The sequence below is a fragment of the Alosa alosa genome, chromosome 18 (assembly GCF_017589495.1).
Source record: "Alosa alosa isolate M-15738 ecotype Scorff River chromosome 18, AALO_Geno_1.1, whole genome shotgun sequence".
Classification (NCBI taxonomy): Eukaryota; Metazoa; Chordata; class Actinopteri; order Clupeiformes; family Clupeidae; genus Alosa; species Alosa alosa.
This window is the reverse complement of record NC_063206.1, coordinates 26810070-26831542: the sequence shown is the minus strand read 5'-3', so window position 1 is coordinate 26831542 and position 21473 is coordinate 26810070. Positions and strand designations below refer to the sequence as shown.

The window sequence follows — 21473 nt, the reverse complement described above, 5'->3', positions numbered from 1 at the left end:
GGGTATGCAGTACAAACTTTTAATGGTCCAGTCATTCTGATAATATGTTTGTCTTTCATCCTCCGGTTTGGGCAGGCCAGGAACAATACTTTTTAAGATATAAATGTCCAGACAGGATTTCCTAGATAAGACATTTTTATAGTGTAAAAATCCAAGGCCATAAAAAATATGAGAACATTGGAAGTGAACAAAACATATTTTACATGTTTTCGTTTTGGGACCTAAACATTATGTTGACAAACGGTGAGCAAAATCTGAGACAATGCAGCAACCATTTTTCTGGATTCTGTCTTGGAATGAACCGTGTTGCGGAAATGTACGCACATCTATAAAAATTCGACAGGTGCTGGATACTAGCAAATACGTAGAAAGAAGAAAGGATATCCGCACACTGTCTTGTATGCTCCCAGTTTAATGGTAGGCTAGGTTACAACGTTTCTACCACTCAGGTCTTCGTCAGGTCCTTTTGGACATGACCCACATAGAGAATGTAGCACGTTGTATGTACATGCATGTATGTATGTGTGTGTGCGCTACATGCCTGTGTGCGCACATCTTGGGTGCGTGTGGATTTGTGTGGTGACTTGGTGCTTTAGCTTGCTATTGTCGGTGTTTGCACACGTGTGCATATGTTTGTTTGTGTGTCTGATTGTATCGTCTTGCGCACACACACACACACACACACACACACCCACACCCACACCCACACACATACACATACACATACACATACACATACACATACACATACACACACACACACACACACACACACACACACACACACAAATAAACAAACAAACAAACACTCAGAGAGCCAGCTGAGGAACTCTTTAATAAACACCTCCCTCTCCCTCTTCCTCTCCCTCTGCTACTTCGCCTGGTGTACACACACACCCGAGGGGGCTCCATGCTCTGGGAGATAAGAACCTCCTCTCTCTCTCTCTCTCTCTCTCTCTCTCTCTCTCTCCTTCCCTCTCAGCGCTCGCCTGTGTCCTAGGCAGTGCAGTGCAGATGTGAAGCCCCTGCACCCGCCGATTATAGACAATATACACACCGATGTCTAATCCTCGGAAAATCTGTTGAAGGATCCCGAGCGCGCTGGCAGCAAACATCCTTCCCATCCCTCCTGCCTTTTGTCGGGGAGTTCATAAACAGAGGCGCTCTCCCCAAGCAGAACATGGCGGCCATTGTCTTCATAACCAAGCTCGCCACTTAACAAAAAGCGGTGAGATCACAAAAGGCAAACGCCTATTCAAATGGTAATGCCCAATGCAGCTGTCAGACTTCAAAGCTCTTGTTTTTCTCTTCTTTTTTAAGGCCTGTCTTTCCCCCCCATCCACCCTTCTTTTATCTGTTCCGTCGTCGGCGGCTAGCAGGTGTATAACTCCTCTTTGTTCCGTGTTTGCCTCCGCTTGTCTCGGGCTCCTTGCGCAGCCAGGTTGCGCGCCACGCTCGAGCTTGAGCTTCTCGTTTTCTTTCCATGATGGGGGGAAAAAAAAGGCGCTCGCGTTTTCGTGCATGCGGAAGCATTTCGACTGAAGACGCCACCTCGTTGTTTGGACTCCAAAAAGCCAGATTTCCAGGCCGCGCTGCCTGATGCCAGCATCTCCACTGAGGGGAATGGGTAGCTGGAGTAAGGTGGAGGCAGGGGGAGGTGTTGGAGGAGGAGGAGGAAGAGGAGGTTTTGAAGGAGGAGGAGGAGGACATGTCGAAGAAGAATGATGAGGTGTTGGTGTAGGATGTGTTGGTGAAGGAGGAGGTGAATGGAGAGGAGAAGGTGGAGGTGCTATTGACTGAGGAGGAGCAATAGGTGGTGGTGAAGAAAGAGGAGGAGGAGGAGGAGAAGGAGGTAGTGGTGCTGCTGCTGCCTTGGTCCCTTAGACAGGTGGGGTCTTAACAGGGAGCGAGACCAGTCACTGTCCATCCATCTTCCTCATCTGGCGCTCCCTCTGACAGCTGGCATTGTGCCCCCATTTCTCTCCCCTCCTCTCTCTCTCTCTCCCTCTCTATGCCTCTTTGCCCATCTCTCTCCCTTCCTCCTCTCTCTCTCTCTCTCTCTCTCTCTCTCTCTCTCTCTCTCTCTCTTCTCCCCCGTCTGCCTTCTCTCCACCCCACCTGGCTGTTGTCCTCCAAGGCTCTGCTGGAGACCTGAACTCCATGTCTCCACGCCAGAAAGATCAGACATGGCTCGTGGACGACGTCTCTGTTTGCGCTCGCTTGTTGTTCATCTGTCATGTTGTGTGAATGTTTGACACGGGCCTCCACATTTATATATTTATTTACCTCAGGGAAATGGATGTTTTCAGGGCAAAGCTACTCAGGTGACCTTTCTGTGATGGGCACAAAAGCCAGTGCCATTTTGATAAACATGGGTTAAACAAAAAATAAATAAATAAAAACTAAGAAACAGTAGCAAGTAGTACCATTATAAGACATCCACCATGCCCCTTGAAAACTCTGAGCTAGACAGGTTTGTTTTAGAACTAGACCTGAATATTTGTATTTTTATAAATTTCTCTCCTCCATCTCCACCTCCCTCTCCCTTCTTCCCCCTCTCCTCCTTCTCCCTCTCCCTCTATTTCTCCCTCCCTCTCTTTCTTGCTCTCTCTCCCTCTGCAGATGGCCTGGCCGCTCTGTCTTTCTCCATCAGTTCACTGACCTTGATTGGCATGCTGGCTGTGATCACTTACACGGTGAGTGGACAGGAGGGCTCCCGCTCCGTTGATTTGCATTCTGCAAGCCGAGAAGGGGAATGAAAAGAGAGCAAGAGAGAGAGAGAGAGAGATAGAAAGAAAGGAACATAGGAAAGGGGGAAAAAGAGACACTGTCCAAAAGAGAGTTTTGTGAGTTGCCAGGCAAACGGCTTATGGGGACACGACCTGCTTTCCGCTTGGTTTCCGAATGCGGGCGTTCAGTTATGAGTGTTGGATAGGTAGACAGCTTGTCAGAAAGCTGGGGAAAGAAAGTGTGCAACGTTTTTTTTGTAGTTGTATATGCTGTGGCTAAAGCCACACAGGTAAAGCTGCCACAGACCTCTATGTTCAGAAACATTAGCAAGCGTAGAAGCTTGAGTGATTCCTGACAGGCTATGAGCTGGCAGAAGGCAATATAAACGCTCACACCATTGTCAGGTGAGTAAGTCAAGGTTGATGACTCAATGTTCCTCAATGTGCCTCGCAATTTGCTTTGCTATAGATCTCCCAGCGTGCAATTCAGCTCATTTCACAATGTTATCTCTAACCTGCCTCCCCCATACACACACACACACACACACACACACACACACACACACACACACACACACACACACACACACACACACACACACACACACACACACACACACACACACACACACACACACACACACCCTCCCCCAATCCAAGGCCCCCTGACCAAACCTGATCATGCCACAGTTGTGTCGTACTCATTGCTACCTGGCGATGGCGTGCGGCCGGTGAGCCTGTTTTTTTGCAAGCCGTCGGGTGGGTTGGTGTGGCGGAGAGGAGAGGAGAAGAGAGGAGGGCGAGCGTTCTCGATGATGGAGTGGCTGCCTGGCATTAGTAATGTTTTGTGATTCTTGCGTCGTGGGCCCCTCGCTCACGTCTCTCTCTCCCCACGCCATGCCGCGCCGCGCGCTGTCACGCCCTCACCTGAGCAGGGGCCTGGAACGTGATGTATAGGGTGGCCCGCGCACCACCGCCCGTAGCCGCCGCCTATTTATATATCTGAGGCTCAAAGGCCATTAATATATGCCTGTATTTTGATTCCCTCAGCATACTGTAGCTGTCTGCTGCCTGCACTCGATCCCCCACACACACACACACACACACACCATCCCTCTGCCAGGTCCCAACGCAAGAAAAATCGACTGCGCTGTAACACTCGTTAATGTCATCCATTTTTCACAGCTGCTATTACCCCTGCTAGACTGTGAACATCTCCAGTGGTGCTTGCGTCAGAGAGGGAGAATCATAGAATAACACCTTGTGAGGGGAGAGAAGGGGGCATATAGGGGGCATCAACTTCCAGACAAAATGGCTGCGGTGGACAACCCTGGCATCCACCCAGTTCAAAGCGAATGTCGGGAGCATTGTGTCTGCCTCAACGCGAAAAAAGAGGAGAGCTTGTCAGTAAATAGTACACAATCGAACGACAAAGTTGCCGAGCCTATCTCCCTTTGGTGTGGCTAATCCTTCCCTCCTCTGTGCCGTCTCCTCTTCCTCCTCCCCTCCCACCCACCGCACCCGTGGTCTCTTGTGCCGAGCCGCGCAAGGCTCACTTTAAAGCGTCGATAATTACCCGGCTACACCGATGCTCATAATGCGCTCGCCGCGGCTCGCCTCGCCTCGGCGCTGACCCCGTGTTGTTCGCGGCTTCAAGAGCGGTCCCGCAGCCTAATCTAGACTCCTAGCGCGCCTTTGTTTTTGATGTGTTGTGCTGCCGCAGAGAGAGAGAGAGAGAGAGAGAGAGAGAGAGAGAGAGAGAGAGAGAGAGAGAGAGAGAGAGAGAATAAAAGAAAAACGATAAAAAACAGGACAGCCTGGGGTTTGCGGCGTATCTATCTAGCACTGTCTCTAACTTCCCTTTGTTCCTCTTTTTACCCCTATTCTTTTTACCCTCGCTTTTCTTCTGCTGCTTTTTTCTGCTCTTCTGTGTCCATCTTTTCTCCTTAAACATGTCTGTTCTTTTCCTGTGTCTGCTGGAGCTCTCACTTGACCCTCTGTGTGGCCCACAGTATTCTGATGCCTACAGATAGCATTCCAAGTCAATGTGCTTTAATCATTTGCAGATTAGAGAAGATGATATGAACTATTCTGAATCCTTTGACTTGAATATGACAATGGCCACCAAATAAAGGGTGTACTAGTGTAGAGAGAATATGTCAGACTTTAAGTTAAAAACACACATCCCGTGAGGAAAATTTGGTCTGGATTTATCCCAATCTGTGAATTATTGAAACACACTCAGCACACAGTGAACACACAGTTAGGTGAAGCACACACTAATCCCGGCGCATTGAGCTGCCTGCAACAACAGCAGCGTTCGGGGAGCAGTGAGGGGTTAGGTGCCTTGCTCAAGGGCACTTCAGCCGTGCCTACTAGTCGGGGTTCGAACCGGCAACCCTTCGGTTACAAGTTCGAAGCGCTAACCAGTAGGCCGCGGCTGCCCCCAGTAGCCTTTGCTACATGTAGTGTACTGTGGTAGGGTAGGTTTACTGTACTAAATGAAAGGGTAGGTGATTTAAACAACACACCTGTTTTGATGCAGTCTCCCTCTGAAAGAATATATTTTGCTATGTTGCACATCGCGCAGTAGCCTTCGATATTTACTGGGAGTACTTTGAGCCAGAGTGCTGAGCTTGACTTGAAGAATCCCAGATAAATACAGCTTTTAAAGTACAAGGTCATCATTAGGCCTCTTTATCAGGGGCTTTTAGCACGGAGACTCCTCTGCTCTTCTGCCGTATTTCTTTACCCCATTATAATTACTATCACATGCTCAAATAGCATATACAGTTATCCGCATGTTAGACTTAGTTGGATATAATTAACATGGTTTTGTGATCATCTATAAATATATAATTAAGTATAATTAATCTAGGTCATTTTTATTTATTTTTTTCACTAATAATAAAACAACATTCAAATTGATGGTCTTCATGTCAGAGCTCCCATTGCTCACTGATGCTTACTCACACTCCCCCATTGGGCCTCTCCTACTGACCTTGGTGACCATGTCACAGCGATGGTCTTGCCCCCCCCCCCCAATCTCAATCCCATCCTCCAAACGCCTTTCCTGGAAGGGGGGCGATTTATCAGACAGAACTATGTGTTGTTATTATGCATGATTAACCTAATGGAATCTAAGTGATGGGCCCCATATGCGGACCCTTTGCAGCGTAGTCCTGCCCTGGCGGGGTTAATTTATCACCCGCCCGCACTCCGAGGTGGCCACTCACTCTTAATTCAAGCCACTGGCCCGGGATGTAAACTCCATATAACAACACAGCACGGAGCAGAGTGGCCGCCCGAGGAGCCCACTCCACTCTAGTAAATGCACATGCAAGCACTTCCAGACGTCCCCCCTTCCTACTGTTTGGTGGAGTAGTTGTTTATTTATTAATTTATCTATTTGGCCAGCACAACACTTTCAACAGTGTTGGGAAATTAAAATTCCACCAATGCTGGTATGCTTTGGAATCTTTCGGCCTTATTCGTGCTCTGAAATATGAATTGGAACTCTTTGGCGTTATTCGGGATCTAAAATACTTAAGGCTAATGGCAGTATGGTTCTTGTCTGCTGTCAGGTTTCCTAAAAGGCTTTTACAGGGCTAACTGCAGCCATGCCCAAAAGGGAACTGTATCTTTCTTTGCCCTCTCGCTTGAACCTTTTAATATTTACCATATTGCCTCCTGATGGCAAGCCAGCTGCGCAATGAGGTTTGAGCTTTTCGTGTTGGCTAAAAGAGAATTGCTTTTTTAAATCTTAGTTCATGCAAAAAACGTGGACATAACCACTTCTGCTCAGCTGAATGCTTGTTGCCCTTTTGAAAATGGGAAACAACCATACCTTGCCTACACCTCACTGTTTACTGTTTGTTTTCAAACCTCACTTCCTTGTGCCCTATTTAGCAGATTGTGATGGCATTAGGTTTTGTTTGGATGCTTTTTGACAGTAAAGATGCTGATTTATATGGTGAGCAGCAGAAGGAGCACACGCATGGGCATGGGCGAGATGGCGTGAGGTGGAGGCCTCTTTTGTGTGTGTGTGTGTGAGTGTGTGTGTGTGTGTGTGTGTGTGTGTGAGTGCAGCACTAGCATAAGCCATTAGGCACTCACACATAGAGTTGCCGGCATCGTCCGCACACTCCCTCACCCGTGCCAACGCTTTTGCAGCAGTCGTTTCGTTTCAGCTCTTCCCCTTGATCTGGTTTTCCCATTGCCTTCCCATCACCACCACAGCCACCCACAGCCACTCTCTTCCCCCTCATCCTTTGGCATTGTCTTCCATGGGGTTAGTTTACTGTGACACGCTCCATAGCATTGCACAAAACAAAAAATCCTATTTAATACACTTCCACTGTTCATTTCGCCTTTGAGATGACATTACAATGAAAATGATTGGCTCGGTATGACTTTAATGTGATTGTGATATTTGCATATGCATATGGGTGTATATCACGGCCCCTTATAGCATATCTGAAGAGAGAGCTAGGGCTATGGGCATGAGTGCATGAGTTGGGGTTGGTGAGATGGACTGGTGGTCACTGGTGCGTTTCAGTCCCCCATGGTGGTGCCCTGCAGTTTCAGCCAGTCAGCCTTCGTACCAGACAGCCAGCCAGCCAGCCAGCGCGCCAGTTCTCCCGGCTGGCCCCAGCGCTGTGATTTAAAAGCCTGGCTGGTGTGCTGACTTATGGCCCTCGCGGCTCCATCTCGCGCGCCCCACCTCCTCATCCACCCTAAATCTCTCCAGCTTGAAGACGCTGATATCGAATGAAAAGGTGAGGAGATTAATTTTCTCTGATTTAATCACAGGCCAGTAAATTGACCTGGGAGGGCGAGATGAGACCCCCCCGCCTTCCACACTGTAATCCCACAACTCGCTGTTCGCTAGGTGGAGCCTACTCCAAGTGGCACTGGTGTCCAGTTTTTATTAGCTGTGGTTCTCCGTTGGTCTCCATCTTCTCTTGATGTTCTTCAGCTGCTCACACAGCTATATTCTTCCACTACCTCAAAAATCATTGCCTGGCTGAGCGATCCCCATTTTTGAATACGTAAGGCCATCACCGGTGGGCTATCCTCTGTCTTTCATTGTCCTCTTCCAGTAGAAGCTCCTACGACTAATGTTAGTCACTATTAACCATTTGGTTATACCCTGCTGTTGTCGAAGATATCATTATAGTGAGATATATATATAGAGCACATGCAATCTGTTCCACATCTGCCTGTGCTAGCTAAATTGACAGTGCTATATTTGTTAGGTGCAAGTAAACACAATTACTTCCTTAATTTCCTTTCACATAATCTGACTGTATTTAATTTCCGAACTTCCCAGGGACAAATGGTAAAGGGAACTCTTAGGACGCCATCTGTCATGGGTTCCGCGGTCATTGCTTGTTGACAAACATCGCTCACTGTAATGTGCATTATGCTCTTTGACCTGCAGGGGTCAGGGTGTACACACATGGGAAAAATATCTCATTTAAAAGTCAAGTCATCCGTGGGTGTTGAGCTCAAGAGCACAGGGAACAGTACCTAATGACGTTGGTGTGCACTTACCACACATGAAGAGCTGTGCCTAGCACACTTACAGTATGGCCAAGGCCACTGGGAGCTATTTTTTTGCCACGAGATCTAGAGTACCTGTAATCATTTGAGAGTCGCTCAGTTGCTGCAGAGCTCGGTGAAGTTCAGAAGTTCCCATAGTTGTTGGCTTGTGGTGGAGCGCACAGTAGTTTCTTATCATCTCATCACTTACTCCATTTACTAAGATTACTGGTGCAGAGCTCAAGGTTGACTATGCAGGTTAAAGGATGACTCCAGTAACTGTGTTCTGTTTGTTCAACACATCTAATTGTTGGTCACTAGCTACTCGCACATCAAAAACAGACCCCCATACTGGGAAAGCAAAGCCCTAAAGCCTTACACATATCTCGGCTCGAGGAGCTGTGGAAGGAAAGGGCATGTATTATTCACACCCGGCCCAATCCCCCTACAAACCACACACACACACACAGGCTTTTCTTTGTTCCCGGAGCTACTTGGCAGTGTGTGTGTGTGTGTGTGTGTGTGTGTGTGTGTGTGTGTGTGTGTGTGTGTGTGTGTGTGTGTGTGTGTGTGTGTGTGTGTGTGTGTGTGTGTGTTTCACCCCACTGGCACCCCAGCCCCTCTCCTCTGTCCTCTCTTCTCCCCCCACCCCCACCCAGCAGAATCCATCTCTCAGCTAACAGCTCCTCTCTCTGCTTCGCCTCGTGCCCATCAGTGCATCTCTACCTGCCCTCTTTTTCTCACACTCCTGAGTCTGTGTGTGTGTGTGTGTGTGTGTGTGTGTGTGAGAGAGAGTGTGTGTGATCATTCTCTCCTACCCCGGAGTCTTATTCTCTTGACCGTGTGGGAGAACACACCTGTTTCCCCTCTGCCTTTTTTTTTCTCTCTCTCCCTCTCTCTCCATCCCCCACTCCTCCTCTCCTCCTCTCCCCCCTCTCTCTCTTTCTCTCTTGGCCGGGCGGCTGAAGGGCAGGGAGAGTGCCCCGCTAGGGGGATGCGGGACAGGTTCTCCTTTTATGAGAAGTGCTTGGTATTCAGAACATGGCTCCGGCCCTAAGAGCCCCATGATTCATTGCAAGGGGCGACATTGCTCATAGCAGTGATCCACAGTCCCGACTAATAATAGCCCAGCCTGCATTCGTCTCCCAAGTGACTCCCCCTCCACGCCGCGCAACGCTCAAGAAAAAAGCTAGCAAAGTTACTTTTCTCTAAACCCCCCACCGACCCCACCCCCCAATATGACACAAAGAAGGAGGAGTGGATCTCCAGATACGTCTGCAGGAAAAATCTCCCCCCTCCGGTTTAGGGGGTGTAATTGAACAGAAAGGCGTACTTGTGTCATGATGAAAACAGCCGACGGAAGAGTGGATATGCCCCTTAATGGTGTGTGTGTGTGTGTGAGTGTGTGAGTGTGTGTGTGTGAGTGAGTGAGTGAGTGTGTGAGTGAGTGAGTGAGTGAGTGAGTGAGTGAGTGAGTGAGTGAGTGAGTGAGTGAGTGAGTGAGTGAGTGAGTGAGTGAGGTGTGTGTATTTCAGAAATTTTGTGTGTGTGTGTTGTTTGGCCATAGTGGCTGGGGGGGGGGGGTGGAGAGTGGAGAGTGCCAGCCTATTTTTTTTCTCAGTCCATATCAATTTGCCACCGTGCAGGTATTGAAGATGGCTCTCATTTTTAATTAAAGTTCAGACACCTTATATTGTGCCTGCTAGGAAGCTCCCAGTCTGGGGCTCCAAAGAAGCTCAGAGTCCCAACGTCTATTTGTTTTTATTTATTTGTATTTATTTGATCTCATCGTCTGTATTCTTGAAAGCAGGCCAGAAGAAATGGCCAATGATGTGCGCGTGGGTATTTAAGAAAACGTCTTGATTTATGCCACTTAAAAAGTCGTGCCACGGAGTCCCTTGTGGATAGTTCTTATTTATTTATATACTGTCCGCCTATGGGGGCACCAGTTCTCTCTGAGACTGCAGGATGTCTGCAGTCCCTGCCTGTGATCTGGTGCCTCTTTCTGTCACATGGGGGCACTGTTCGGCTTCAGATACTAACAGAGTGCTCTCTTCCCTCCACTCGCACACGCGTGCGTGCACACACACACACACACACACACACACACACACACACACACACATACACACATACACCCACACACAACCAGCTCTACCTCCTAGCCGCAGCCGAGCTCAAAATGGTCGCTACTCACCACAGGCACACACTTCCAACACACACGCGCACAAACTCACATACACATATACGCACACTCGTACACACTCACACATACACAGTCACGCACACACGCACACACATGCATGTGCGAGGCACTGCTTCAGATGACATCAGTTAAAGGGCTCTGGAGGCCAGCCGCTGTAATGTGATTTGTTGTGTGTGTATTTAGTCCCTGTGCATTTATGGACATATGTCACTGTCTGTGTGTGTGTGTGTGTGTGTGCAGAGGGTGTGTGTGTGTGTGTGTGTGTGTGTGTGTGTGTGTGTGTGTGTGTGCAGAGGGAGGAGGTGGGAGAGGAATGGTGTCAGTGGGCGTGCATGCATTACATGGGCATGTAAGGCCCGCACTGATGACTGCTTGTTGTGTGTAATGACTCTTTGATGTATCCTCTCTCTCCCTCTCTCTCTCTCTCTCTCTCTCTCTCTCTACTTATCTCTGTCCATCTCTATATATCTCTCTCTCTCTCTCTCTCTCTCTCTCTCTACTTATCTCTGTCCATCTCTATATCTCTCTCTCTCTCTCTCTACTTATCTCTGTCCATCTCTATATCTCTCTCACCCCCCCCCCTCTCTCTCTCTCTACTTATCTCTGTCCATCTCTATATCTCTCTCTCTCTCTCTCTCTCTCTCTCTCTCTCTCTCTCTCTGTCTCTCTCTCCCAGGCATACGGCATGTCAGTGCTCCCACTCAACCTCATCAAAGGCACGCGCAGCGTCGTCTACGAGCGTCTGGAGAACACTGAGGACATCGAGGACATCGAGCAGCAGATCGAGAAGCTTAAGTCCAAGGTCGCGACCCTCATTTCCTGGATCAGCCTCTGATCACTTTGCCACTCAGCGATTCCATTGCAGATATCTTGTTCATGCCATTAACCAAACTACAGGCTACACGTCACCTTAGCCGTGGGTTATAATGTTTTTCTCGTTGGTCAGTAGGTTGCTGTCATCCCATGTCAGAAATCAACATTTATCATACTCGAATCTCCAGTCCAACCACTATTAAGATGGCTGCTTTAACGGCCCTTATTAAATGTGCGAACATGTTTGAAACATCTGGTCCTCTAGCAGGTGGTTATCTTTAATCCCCTCCCTCTCCTCTCCTTTTCCCCTCTCTCTCTCCTTCCCTTCATCCCTCCATCCCTGCAGTGCGAGGACGGCCGGCCGCTGGCCACGCGTGACCGGCGGAACCTGCAGGATCTGAGGCCAAGCTGCAAGTGCTCCAACGCCGCAGCCGCCACCTGGAGATCGCCGAGCGGAACTGCTGCACCAAGGTCGGCAGCGCCCTGCGCCCGCTCAAGGTCAGTGCCGCCATGCCCGCCCGCCCACCTCCACGCACACCACCACGGCCGCGCCATACGACACAGCTCAGCGCCAACGCATCCATCACCATCACCATCACCATCGGCCCGGGCCCGCCACCGACACAGAGCCAGGCTTTTCTTTTGCTCCTAGTTTCATGCTTTCAAATCAGCAGGTCCTCCAGGCTTTACCTATGATTCTCTCTTTTTAACTCTGCTTTTTTTTTTCTGGTGGTGGTTTCAGCGAGAGCCCTTGTAGTCTGAAAGCTGTGAGCAATAGTTTCGTCAGGTTCGCAGAGCCCCTGGCACAATGTCAAGAGAAAGTTAAACGCAACACATTACACTGTGTGATTCGTAGGGGGAAAAATAGAGCCTCTCGTAACATGTTTCACAGGGACAGGCACTTGCGCTTGATATTTGAAGGTTTATTTTCTTCCACTCTCTCGCTCTCTCTCTTGCCAAGGTGAAGCAATATGCTCATTGCTCGATAATGAATTATTTTTTTTTATTCTCTCTCTCTTGCTCTCTCTCACTCTCTCTTGCTCTCTCTCTCTCTCATTCTCTGTCTTTCGCTCTCTCTTCCTCTACTGTCGCTCAGATGTTGGTCCCAGATGAGTGCTGTAGTTGCCCCTATCTCACTATTTCTGTGTAGTTGAAAAGGAGACCCCACCCCTCTTGTTTTTCTTTGTTATTTATTATTTGGTGTGGTGGTGGTGGTGGTGATGATGATGATGATGATGATGCCTCCCTCCTGCAGTAGCGCACAAGTGCTCATTGGGTAGCTGCTCTCTAAGGCACCAGCAGCAGATGCCCGGCTGCAGGGCTTGGCTGTGACCACACAGCTGCTACTCAGGTGCTGGAGCTATCAGACCAGCCATCAAGGGCTAGTTGTGGTTCTGCTCTTGTTTCCTCTGGTGCCATGCCAAATTGCACTTAGCAGGGCTGCACTGAAAGAAATATCCTTTGGAGAGCCAAACATAAAGCAATACTCTCACACACAGTCCCACACACATGCATGGACACACAAACATGTACTGTATACTTTCAGCCTTCATCAAAACAATCACACACACACACACACACACCATTCACAATCATTCAGTGGTGTGGGGCATTGGGCACATCCTCCAGTGGAGTGACATGCCATCATTGTGGCCTTCGCATCAGGGAATATCCTGGTCAATCAAGTGCAGATTGTGCCAGCACTCCAGCGCCCGGCGATCATGTTTACGGGCCTGAAATGGCCGCTTTGATGACAGCACTCAGTCACCGCACAGCAGCCAGGACCCACACTGATGAGGGGAGCGCAGGGGAGGGGAGGGGAGGGAGCATGCAGGCTAGCCCAGAGCACAGACCCCACCAACACCACCACCCTTCCTCCAAATGGACCTGATTGCTCCACAGCCCTCTCCCTTCCCCCATCCTCAGAGGAATTTCTTTCTTTCTTTCTTTCTTTCTTTCTTTCTTTCTTTCTTTCTTTCTTTCCTCTTGCTCAATTTGACTTCTTGATTAGGCTTTGATGGGCATTTGATTGCCTTAACTAGTGAATACAAATTGAATCTAACATTTTTTTTGGGGTAGACCCCGCGCAGATGATGTTAGCCTCCTGTCTGTATTGCTCCAACCAAGATCAAAAGGCTCCCTTATCAGGGTCCTCCCAGTGAAAGGTTGATTGAACTGACTTTGTGTCTCTGAGATATATCAAGTGACAAGCGATGCTTGAACAAAGATGACGTGACGATGACGCTTCTCGTCTGTGACTTAGCCGTCAGTACTTTACTCTCTCAGCCCAGTCGTTTGATCCCTTTTTAAAGATTGACAGCTATTGACACTAAAGAGACAGACATCTCACTTAGCTGGAGGACTCTGCCTGGTAATGGAAGACTAGACTAGAAGTTTACTAGAAGCCGGTTTGATTTGTTTTTGTGTGGAATTGTTTTGATTTAATGGTAAAAGTCAAACTGGGATACACTTTCTCTGAGTCCCAGTAGTCCTACTGAGCGCATGCCTGTTTTATTGCAACTGGTGTTGTAGCAGAGACCATGAGCCATCCCCAAACACGCCTTTGGTCTTTGTTTTATTCTGTCAACACTAATTACTCCTGTCAAAGCATCTGTGGACACATATGAGGAGTGGGTTTGTGTTATTACGCCCCACCACAGAATCAATATTGTGGATCAGGGACCCCATGTCATCTACACACACACACACACACACACACACACACACACACACACACACACACACACACCTCCCTCGTTCTACTCCCGCAGGCTGACAGGAGTGAATCCTCGCCTCTCTTTTTCCCTCCTCTCCTCTCCTGTCCTCTCCTCCAAAGCACCACACTGACTTTGGCAAAAAGCATTTAAAGCATGTTGACATGCAACACTGCGCCAAGCTGCAAACAAGCGTGTCAGGGGAGCCTGATGTTAGAGGGATAAAGAGAGGAAGAGAGAGATAGAGGAGAGAGAGAGAGAGGACGGCCTCAACATCACATCGGTGTTCCCACTTCCTCTTTCCACCCGCTCTCCTGCCACACTCTTGTGTGCGAGGGCTTGAATTCCCTGTTAGCGGGTCAGGAGAGATGTTTGACAGTGTGTACACATGGTACCACAGTAATTTAGATGACAAATACAGCACAAGGCTGCCATCTAACCCTCCCCACTGAGCCGAGGAGAGGAGAGGAGCGCTGACAGTGGCAGCTCCACTATAAGTGGAGGCCTCAGCTAGTGTATGGCGTGCAGCATGAGTTGACTAGCCTGAGCTGACTGCAGTGCTAAATGGGGCACCCTGGTGCTCTGGGCAGGCATGTGTTTTGTTGCTGAAACGGTCACTTTGCTTGAAGATGTCAAAGGTTGTCCACACACACACACACTTAAAAAAACGTACCTATAATAACTCACAGCCAACACCTTTTAACTTTGTAGTTTTTATGACATCTGTCGGTCTGGGTTTTTTTTAGGTCTGTCTCGCATTTGACTCCAGCTCTCCTTGTTTGCAGTGGCTGTTTTAGTGTTTGTCCAGCTGAAGCACAAGTCTGAGCTGTCACTCTCTCTCTCTCTCTTTCTCTGCTGTCACCTTTGGCAGTGGGGCGAGAGTGGATGGGGACTGGCCATATGGCCATGCACTGACAAATGATGTGACCTTTAGGTTAAGCACGATGGGCCAGAGGGGACAGAGTAGGAACATGTTGCTGCCACACCCCCCCACACACACACACTCACTCACTCACTCACTCACACACACACACACACACACACACACACACACACACACACACACACACACACACCAGCACACACATTCAATGTGGAGGATCAGGATTAAACATGCAGCCATACACACACTTTTTACCCCGAACTGACATTAACTCACAATGCAATGCTAATCTTCTCTCAGACGCTTTCACACATGTAGACAGGCTCTCTAATGCATTAGCATGCTGACGCGTGCGCGTGTGTGTGTGTGTGTGTGTGTGTGTGTGTGTGTTTCCGTGTGTTTCCGTGCTACAGATTTTGCTGGGAGTTTTCTTCATCATGGTGGCACTGCTGTTTGCCGTGGCGCTGTTCATTTCTAAGTAAGTACTTTTAAATGTCACATAGCACTGCTGGGTTCATTGCACAGCCCCCCCATCCTCCTCTCTCTCCATCCTCCTCTTTCCATCCTCCTTTCTCTATCCTCTTCTCTCTCCATTCACCTCTCCCTCTATCCTCCTCTCTCCATCATCCTCCTCTCCCTCCATCCTCTTCCTCTCCCTCCATCCTCCTCTCTCTCCATCCTCCTCTTTTTCATCCTCCTCTCTTTTCATCCTCCTCTCTCTTCATCCTCCTCTCTCTCTATCCTCCTCTCTCCATCCTCCTCCTCTCTCTCCATCCTCCTCTCTCTCCATCCTCCTCTCCATCCTCCTCCTCTTTTTCATCCTCCTCTCTCTATCCTCCTCTCTCCATCCTCCTCCTCTCTCTCCATCCTCCTCTCTCTCCATCATCCTCTCTTTTCATCCTCCTCTCTCTCTATCCTCCTCTCTCCATCCTCCTCTCTCTCCATCCACCTCTCTCTGTCCCTTGTTCTCCCTTGTCCTCCTGTTCCCCTGAGTTAAGAGAAAGAAATGTCAGAAATGTGAAATGTGAAATTCACCACCTTTTCTACCACATTGTTTCTTTTTCCTCTCCTTCCTCCATGGGACTGATGAACGAGTCAGAGAGTGCTGCTGACCCCAGGAGACGCCGGGAACTATGGGATAGGAGGGGTAGGGGACCAGGGAGGGGTGGCTGGGTTGGTGGGTCTGTTGGTCACTTTCATCATTAGATACAATGATACAATGCAATCTCGGCTAACTTTTTAACTACAACGTTTTGCATCCAGCTGGTAATGTGACATCTGAAAAGCCAAGCTAACTCTGTGGTGTGTCTTTCACTGTGGTGTGTGTGTGTGTGTGTGTGTGTGTGTGTGTGTGTGTGTGTGTGTGTGTGTGTGTGTGTGTGTGTGTGTTTAGTTTGGATAAAGCTCTGCACTCTGCCGGAATCAGCTCCGGGTTTGTCGTCTTTGGGACCAACCTGACCAACCCCCTGAACGAGCTTCTGCTGGCCCTGCAGCCGGTCAGTGTGGAAGGGTTCGCATCATATGCTCCTGTCAACAAGTGTTTGTGGTCCTTATGAGATCCACTATGGATTGTATTTATTTTTTAATTATTTTATCATTTGGCTAAAGACCTTTCTTGAAGTGCTCCTTGACTAGCAACTGTCTCCTTCATGAATAGACACTCATTGCAAAGTCTTTAGTTGTGTGTGTGTGTGTGTGTGTGTGTGTGTGAGTGTAACCCTTGTGTAACCCACCCCGTCTCTTCTGACGTCACAGACAGCCCGGAGTGTGACCTCACATGGGATAAACATTCTATAGTATTGGCCACCTCAGACGTGTTGTCAACCTGTCCCCAGCCTCCACAAACGTGTGACCCGGTTTCAGTGCCTTGAATGAGTCATGATTCCATGTCCACTGTCCCATTAGCAATTGCCTGTTGAGGAGTATTAGCCCCCTGATTTGAGGCATTCTTCTGAAGGATGCTCAGTGTGTAAGAGCGCAGTCCTGGGCACAAAATGAGAATTATTGCCCCCTTCTGCTGAAAGATTCACAGTTATCGAAACGTAGTGTCAAAGACCCCCCCCACACACACACACTCATACACACACATATACACACACACAACTCTACCCCCACCCCTTATTTTATGCCAGGCAGCAGAATTCCCTATCCTGGAAAGGTCAGTGTGTATTTTTGCTAATTCCGAAAATGCGCGTCAAGCCGGGGCAGAGTTATGGCCGCGCAAACGGCTGCCAAAAGAGCGGCAAGCATTAACATTTCTGAGAAGCAGCGACGAGAGAGAGAGAGAGAGAGAGAGAGAGAGAGAGCGAACAGGGCTGGTCAGGGGGGATAATTTCCAGCATGACTTTCAAATAGTTCCCCAAAGGACTTCCTGCATCCCTCGGAGGGTAAAAAATGACTCTCAAGCAAATTAGTTCGGGCTACTGCAGAATCACACAGAAGCATGTAATGATCGGCCAGTGCTTCAGACACAGACACACGCACACAAAATAGAAGCAGAAAATATTTTTGAGGGCGGTTGTCATTCTTCCATCATTTTTCCACAGTCCTTTTAATAAAAGAAGCTGTGAGAAACAGAAACGGGCTTTTCAGACGATCAAAAGGCCGAGCCCAAAATGAAAATGAAGGCGCGTGTGATGGGCTTGATGTAGAGCACGGCTCACACTAACAAGAGGTCAGAAGACTAAACGGCACGCTTCACTTCCATGCTCACTTGCTATTCTGGACACAGCAGACGGCGAGAGGAGGAGGAGGGGTAGGGGGGCAGCCCAGTCCATTAAATGCATTCTTGTCTTGCATGTCCAGTCAATTACGTATTCATGACGGGCACCGGGGCTACTTCCTGTTCACAAAGACGAGGGGGTTTTAAGCAGTGGCGTGGCTCTTAAGAAGGAACTGTGAGGTCTTGTTCTTGTTGGCCCTCTGATATTTTTTCCACACCCTTGCAAGCAAGCACGAAGATATGAAAACCTGGCCCCTCATTTTCTGGTGCTTCTCATTCTTGGCGGGCTCCCGTGGGCCTCGACTGTGCCTCTATGGATGCATATCTCATCCATTACGGCACAGTGAATTATACAGAGAAAGAGAGAGAGAGGAGAGGGGTGCCGTAGAGTGCGATGGTCGAGGAGCCTGCTCTGCTCAACCCCTGGTCTCTATTGTTAAGGCTTCATGTTAACTCATGTTACAACCTGAGCACATCCCTCAGAGAGAGAGGGGGGAGAGGAGGGGCAGGTGGAAGAGGGAGAGAAAGAGAGAGAGATGGAGAGAGGAGTAGGCTGCTGAGGCGGAGGCTGGGGCTGCTGGGAGAGCCCAGGCTAATCTGACTGTCAGCGGAAACGGCTCCAGAACCCCCTAAGGATAGAGGGATGACCAGCTGCTGAGGGAGAGGAGCACGGCCAGGCTCTCTCTCTCCTTCTACCCCTCTCTCTCTTTCTCTATCCCTCCTCCTCCTCTCTACCCCTTTGCTCTCTGATGTTTGGAAGTTGGGAAGGTGTGAGGGACTATTGTACATGGTTACTGATGGTGTGTGTGTGTGTGTGTGTGTGTGTTTTAGGGGAAGGGGGGTTATTGTTTAATGTGGGAGGATGTCGTAAAGATGTGGAAGATGGGGAATGTGGTAAGCCTTGCAACTGAGGGTTTTGGTTTGGCGATCATGCTGATGTATCTCTGTGAGAATGCATGACGGCTGAATAAAGGAGTTTTAAACCTCCCTGTGTCTCTCTCTGTCTCTGTCTGTCTCAGGTATTCCCACTGGATTACATTTTGATCACCATCATCACCATGTACTTTGTCTTCACTTCGATGGCGGGCATTCGCAACATGGGCATCTGGTTCTTCTGGGTCCGGGTAAGACACCTCTCCCCCCCACAATCTGCCCCACAATCTCCCTGCATTAGTGATGTTCTAATCTTCCCTCTCTGCACCAGACAGACATACTAATTGAAATTGGCCTCTGTGTGTAGAGGTGAAGTATTTTTATCTCTCTTTTATGGCTCTCTGAATATAGCTAGACAGGCATGAAGAGGTTCTTTGCCTTTTCTTTTTTTTTTAAGTATATTTTTTTGGGCCTTTTATGCCTTGAAGTGAATGGGAGAGAGAGTCGGGGTGGGATCCGGAAAGGACCACGGGGCGGGAATCGAACCCGGGTCGCCGGCGTATGGTGCAGGTGCCCCAGCCAGTCGCGCCACGGCTGGGGCCTTTGCCTTTTCTCTGTTCTTCTGTTCCTCCTCTCCCTGTCCTCTCTCTCTCTCTCTCTCTCTCTCTCCACCTACCCCCCCCCTCTCTCTCATTCCCCTGTCTCTTTCAATTTCTCTCTCTCTCGCTCCCTCTCTCTCTCTGCCCTCTGTAACTATTTTGTTACCTCTGACAGCTGTACAAGATTAGACCCAAGCGGACTCGGCCCCAGGCTCTGCTCTTCCTCTGCATGATCCTGCTGCTGATTGTGCTCCACACCAGCTACATGATCTACAGCCTGGCGCCGCAATATGTCATGTATGGCAGCCAGAAGTACCTGCTGCAGGTAAGGAGGAGTCCCCGGGCGTCCGAGGGTGCACTGGCGGGCAGGAGGGAGTGCGGGAGATGGACCAGGCGCTGCACGCACGCTTTAGGGGGGCTGGGATTAGGCCTGCAGACTGTGCTGGTCATTTACAACACACACACACACACACACACACACACACACAATGACCTGGAAGCACAGATCGAGTACACACATATTTACACTTACTCATACACAGGTACACACTTACACACACACACACACACACACACACACAGTGATCAGTGGGGATTACAGATGTCATCATCTTTGTAGAAGAAAAGAGACAACCTATCTGTTAGGGCATAGGAGGTTGTGTGTGTGTGTGTGTGTGTGTATGTGTATATATGTGCCGGTATGTAATGGTGCTTCATGTTCGTGTAAGACCCGCTGGAATAGAAACCTATCCCAAATCAAGGCCATTTTCTGGAGAAATCCCACCTGTGGAGATTCCGTGGCTCATTCGCCGCACAGGTTCATCTCCCTTATCCTCAATGCCTCAGTCCATTTAACAGCGCCTGTCCAGTCCAGTCCAGACAGTGAGATGTTCCAGCTACACAGGTGTTAAAGCTCGACAAAACTACTTTCTCCGCAAACCTACCCTCACCAATGGTGCCTGGTGGTAAACATGAAACATAGAAGTGGGCAAGCTGTGTCACAAACTGCAGCATCTCAAACACTTATGGGTCCAGGTATCCACGGATACATCGGCCTAGTGACCATTACCATTACCGACTAGTGGCCATTTCCTGATCCTTTATAACCCTACAAATATACTTAACTAAACACATCCTCCTTAGCCACACTCAAGCACAGAAGCTGGAGTTCGCCTCTCACCTCCACCATCCTGGTTTTTGTTCTTCTCCCTCTTCCTGTTTTTCTCAGCACTACACTCCCATGGTCCTCGTTTGGGCCATCAGGCCCATTATGTGAGCACCGGGCGGCTTGAAGACTGTCCAGCGCAGAGGGGCTGCAATTTGTATCCCCCTCTTTCCCCCTCTCTCCGGGCACTCACTAAGAGGCCCAGGCCAGTCACACAAATGGCTGCCTGAGGAAAGCAAAAAAGCAGTGGAGGCGAGAAAAACAAGAGGAGAAAGGGAGAGAGCGAGGGGAAACAAGAAGAGAGAGGGAAGACGGGGGGGCTTTTTTTTTGACATCTGCCATCTTTGTGGGGATGCAGAGTGGAGCCACATTGGCGTCCACATTAGCTTTGCGTCTGGCTTTCTCTGCCTTGTTTGTCGATGCTGCTGCTGCTGCTGCTGCCTCCTCCTCTCTTTCCCCTCGCCACTTCCCCACCCCCTCACTCCCCCCCCCCCACCCTCCGGGCTGTCATTCATTCGTGCCATCCTCCTCCCGAGTCAATCCATGGGAGCCTGCAGACGAGCATGGCTTATTAGGCTGCTGTTGTCTCCCCGCCTGAGACCTCGCGGCGCTACAATTAGGGAAGCAACACAAGAGTGTGAGCATAAGCACATCAGATAGCAGGCAAACAATGAATGGATCCCCATCACCCCCCCCCCCCCCCCCCCCGCTCCACGCTCCACGCTCCATTATTTTTAGTAACAAGACTACACGCACAACAAGTTATGTGCATCTCGATCAATTGAGGATGAGTATAGAGGCCAGGGTGCCCCAGAGGGATATTCTCTGTGTGTGTGTGTGCGCGCATGTGCGTGTGTGTGGTGGTGGTTTTTTGGGGTGGGGGATTTTCTGTTCTAGAACAATCCTCTAAAGTGTCCCAATTTGTGGATGTCTATATCCCAGCCAAGTGAGTGAATGTTCCTGTTGTACAGTGGGGGTTTCTAACAAAAATCGCCACACCAGTACGCTGACTAGAAACAGCCAGGTATAAGACCTTAGAAGCTCATTAAGTGGCACATTCAGTGACTTTCAAAATAATTATAATGAAGTTAGCAAGTTAGCAGAGGAGTTTTTTTGGAGGGCGGGTGAAAAATACCTTAGCTGGTTCGAACAGAAATGTTTTGTCACCATTTGTCAGATGATCAGTTGGTCCAGTATGCATGTAGCAATTAGCGCTAGCTGTGAA

At 49.1% G+C, this 21473-nt stretch overlaps 1 protein-coding gene across 1 annotated transcript in view; it reads left to right on the top strand.

Annotated features, from left to right (window-relative positions):
• lmbrd1 (LMBR1 domain containing 1) overlaps nt 1-21473 on the top strand; it is a 91132-nt gene that overhangs the window by 36375 nt on the left and 33284 nt on the right. Inside the window, 8 exon segments of the mRNA XM_048269702.1 lie at nt 2623-2696; nt 11156-11281; nt 11639-11687; nt 11690-11790; nt 15303-15367; nt 16283-16385; nt 18631-18735; nt 19259-19408. Of these exon segments, the coding sequence (XP_048125659.1) occupies nt 2623-2696; nt 11156-11281; nt 11639-11687; nt 11690-11790; nt 15303-15367; nt 16283-16385; nt 18631-18735; nt 19259-19408 (773 nt within the window).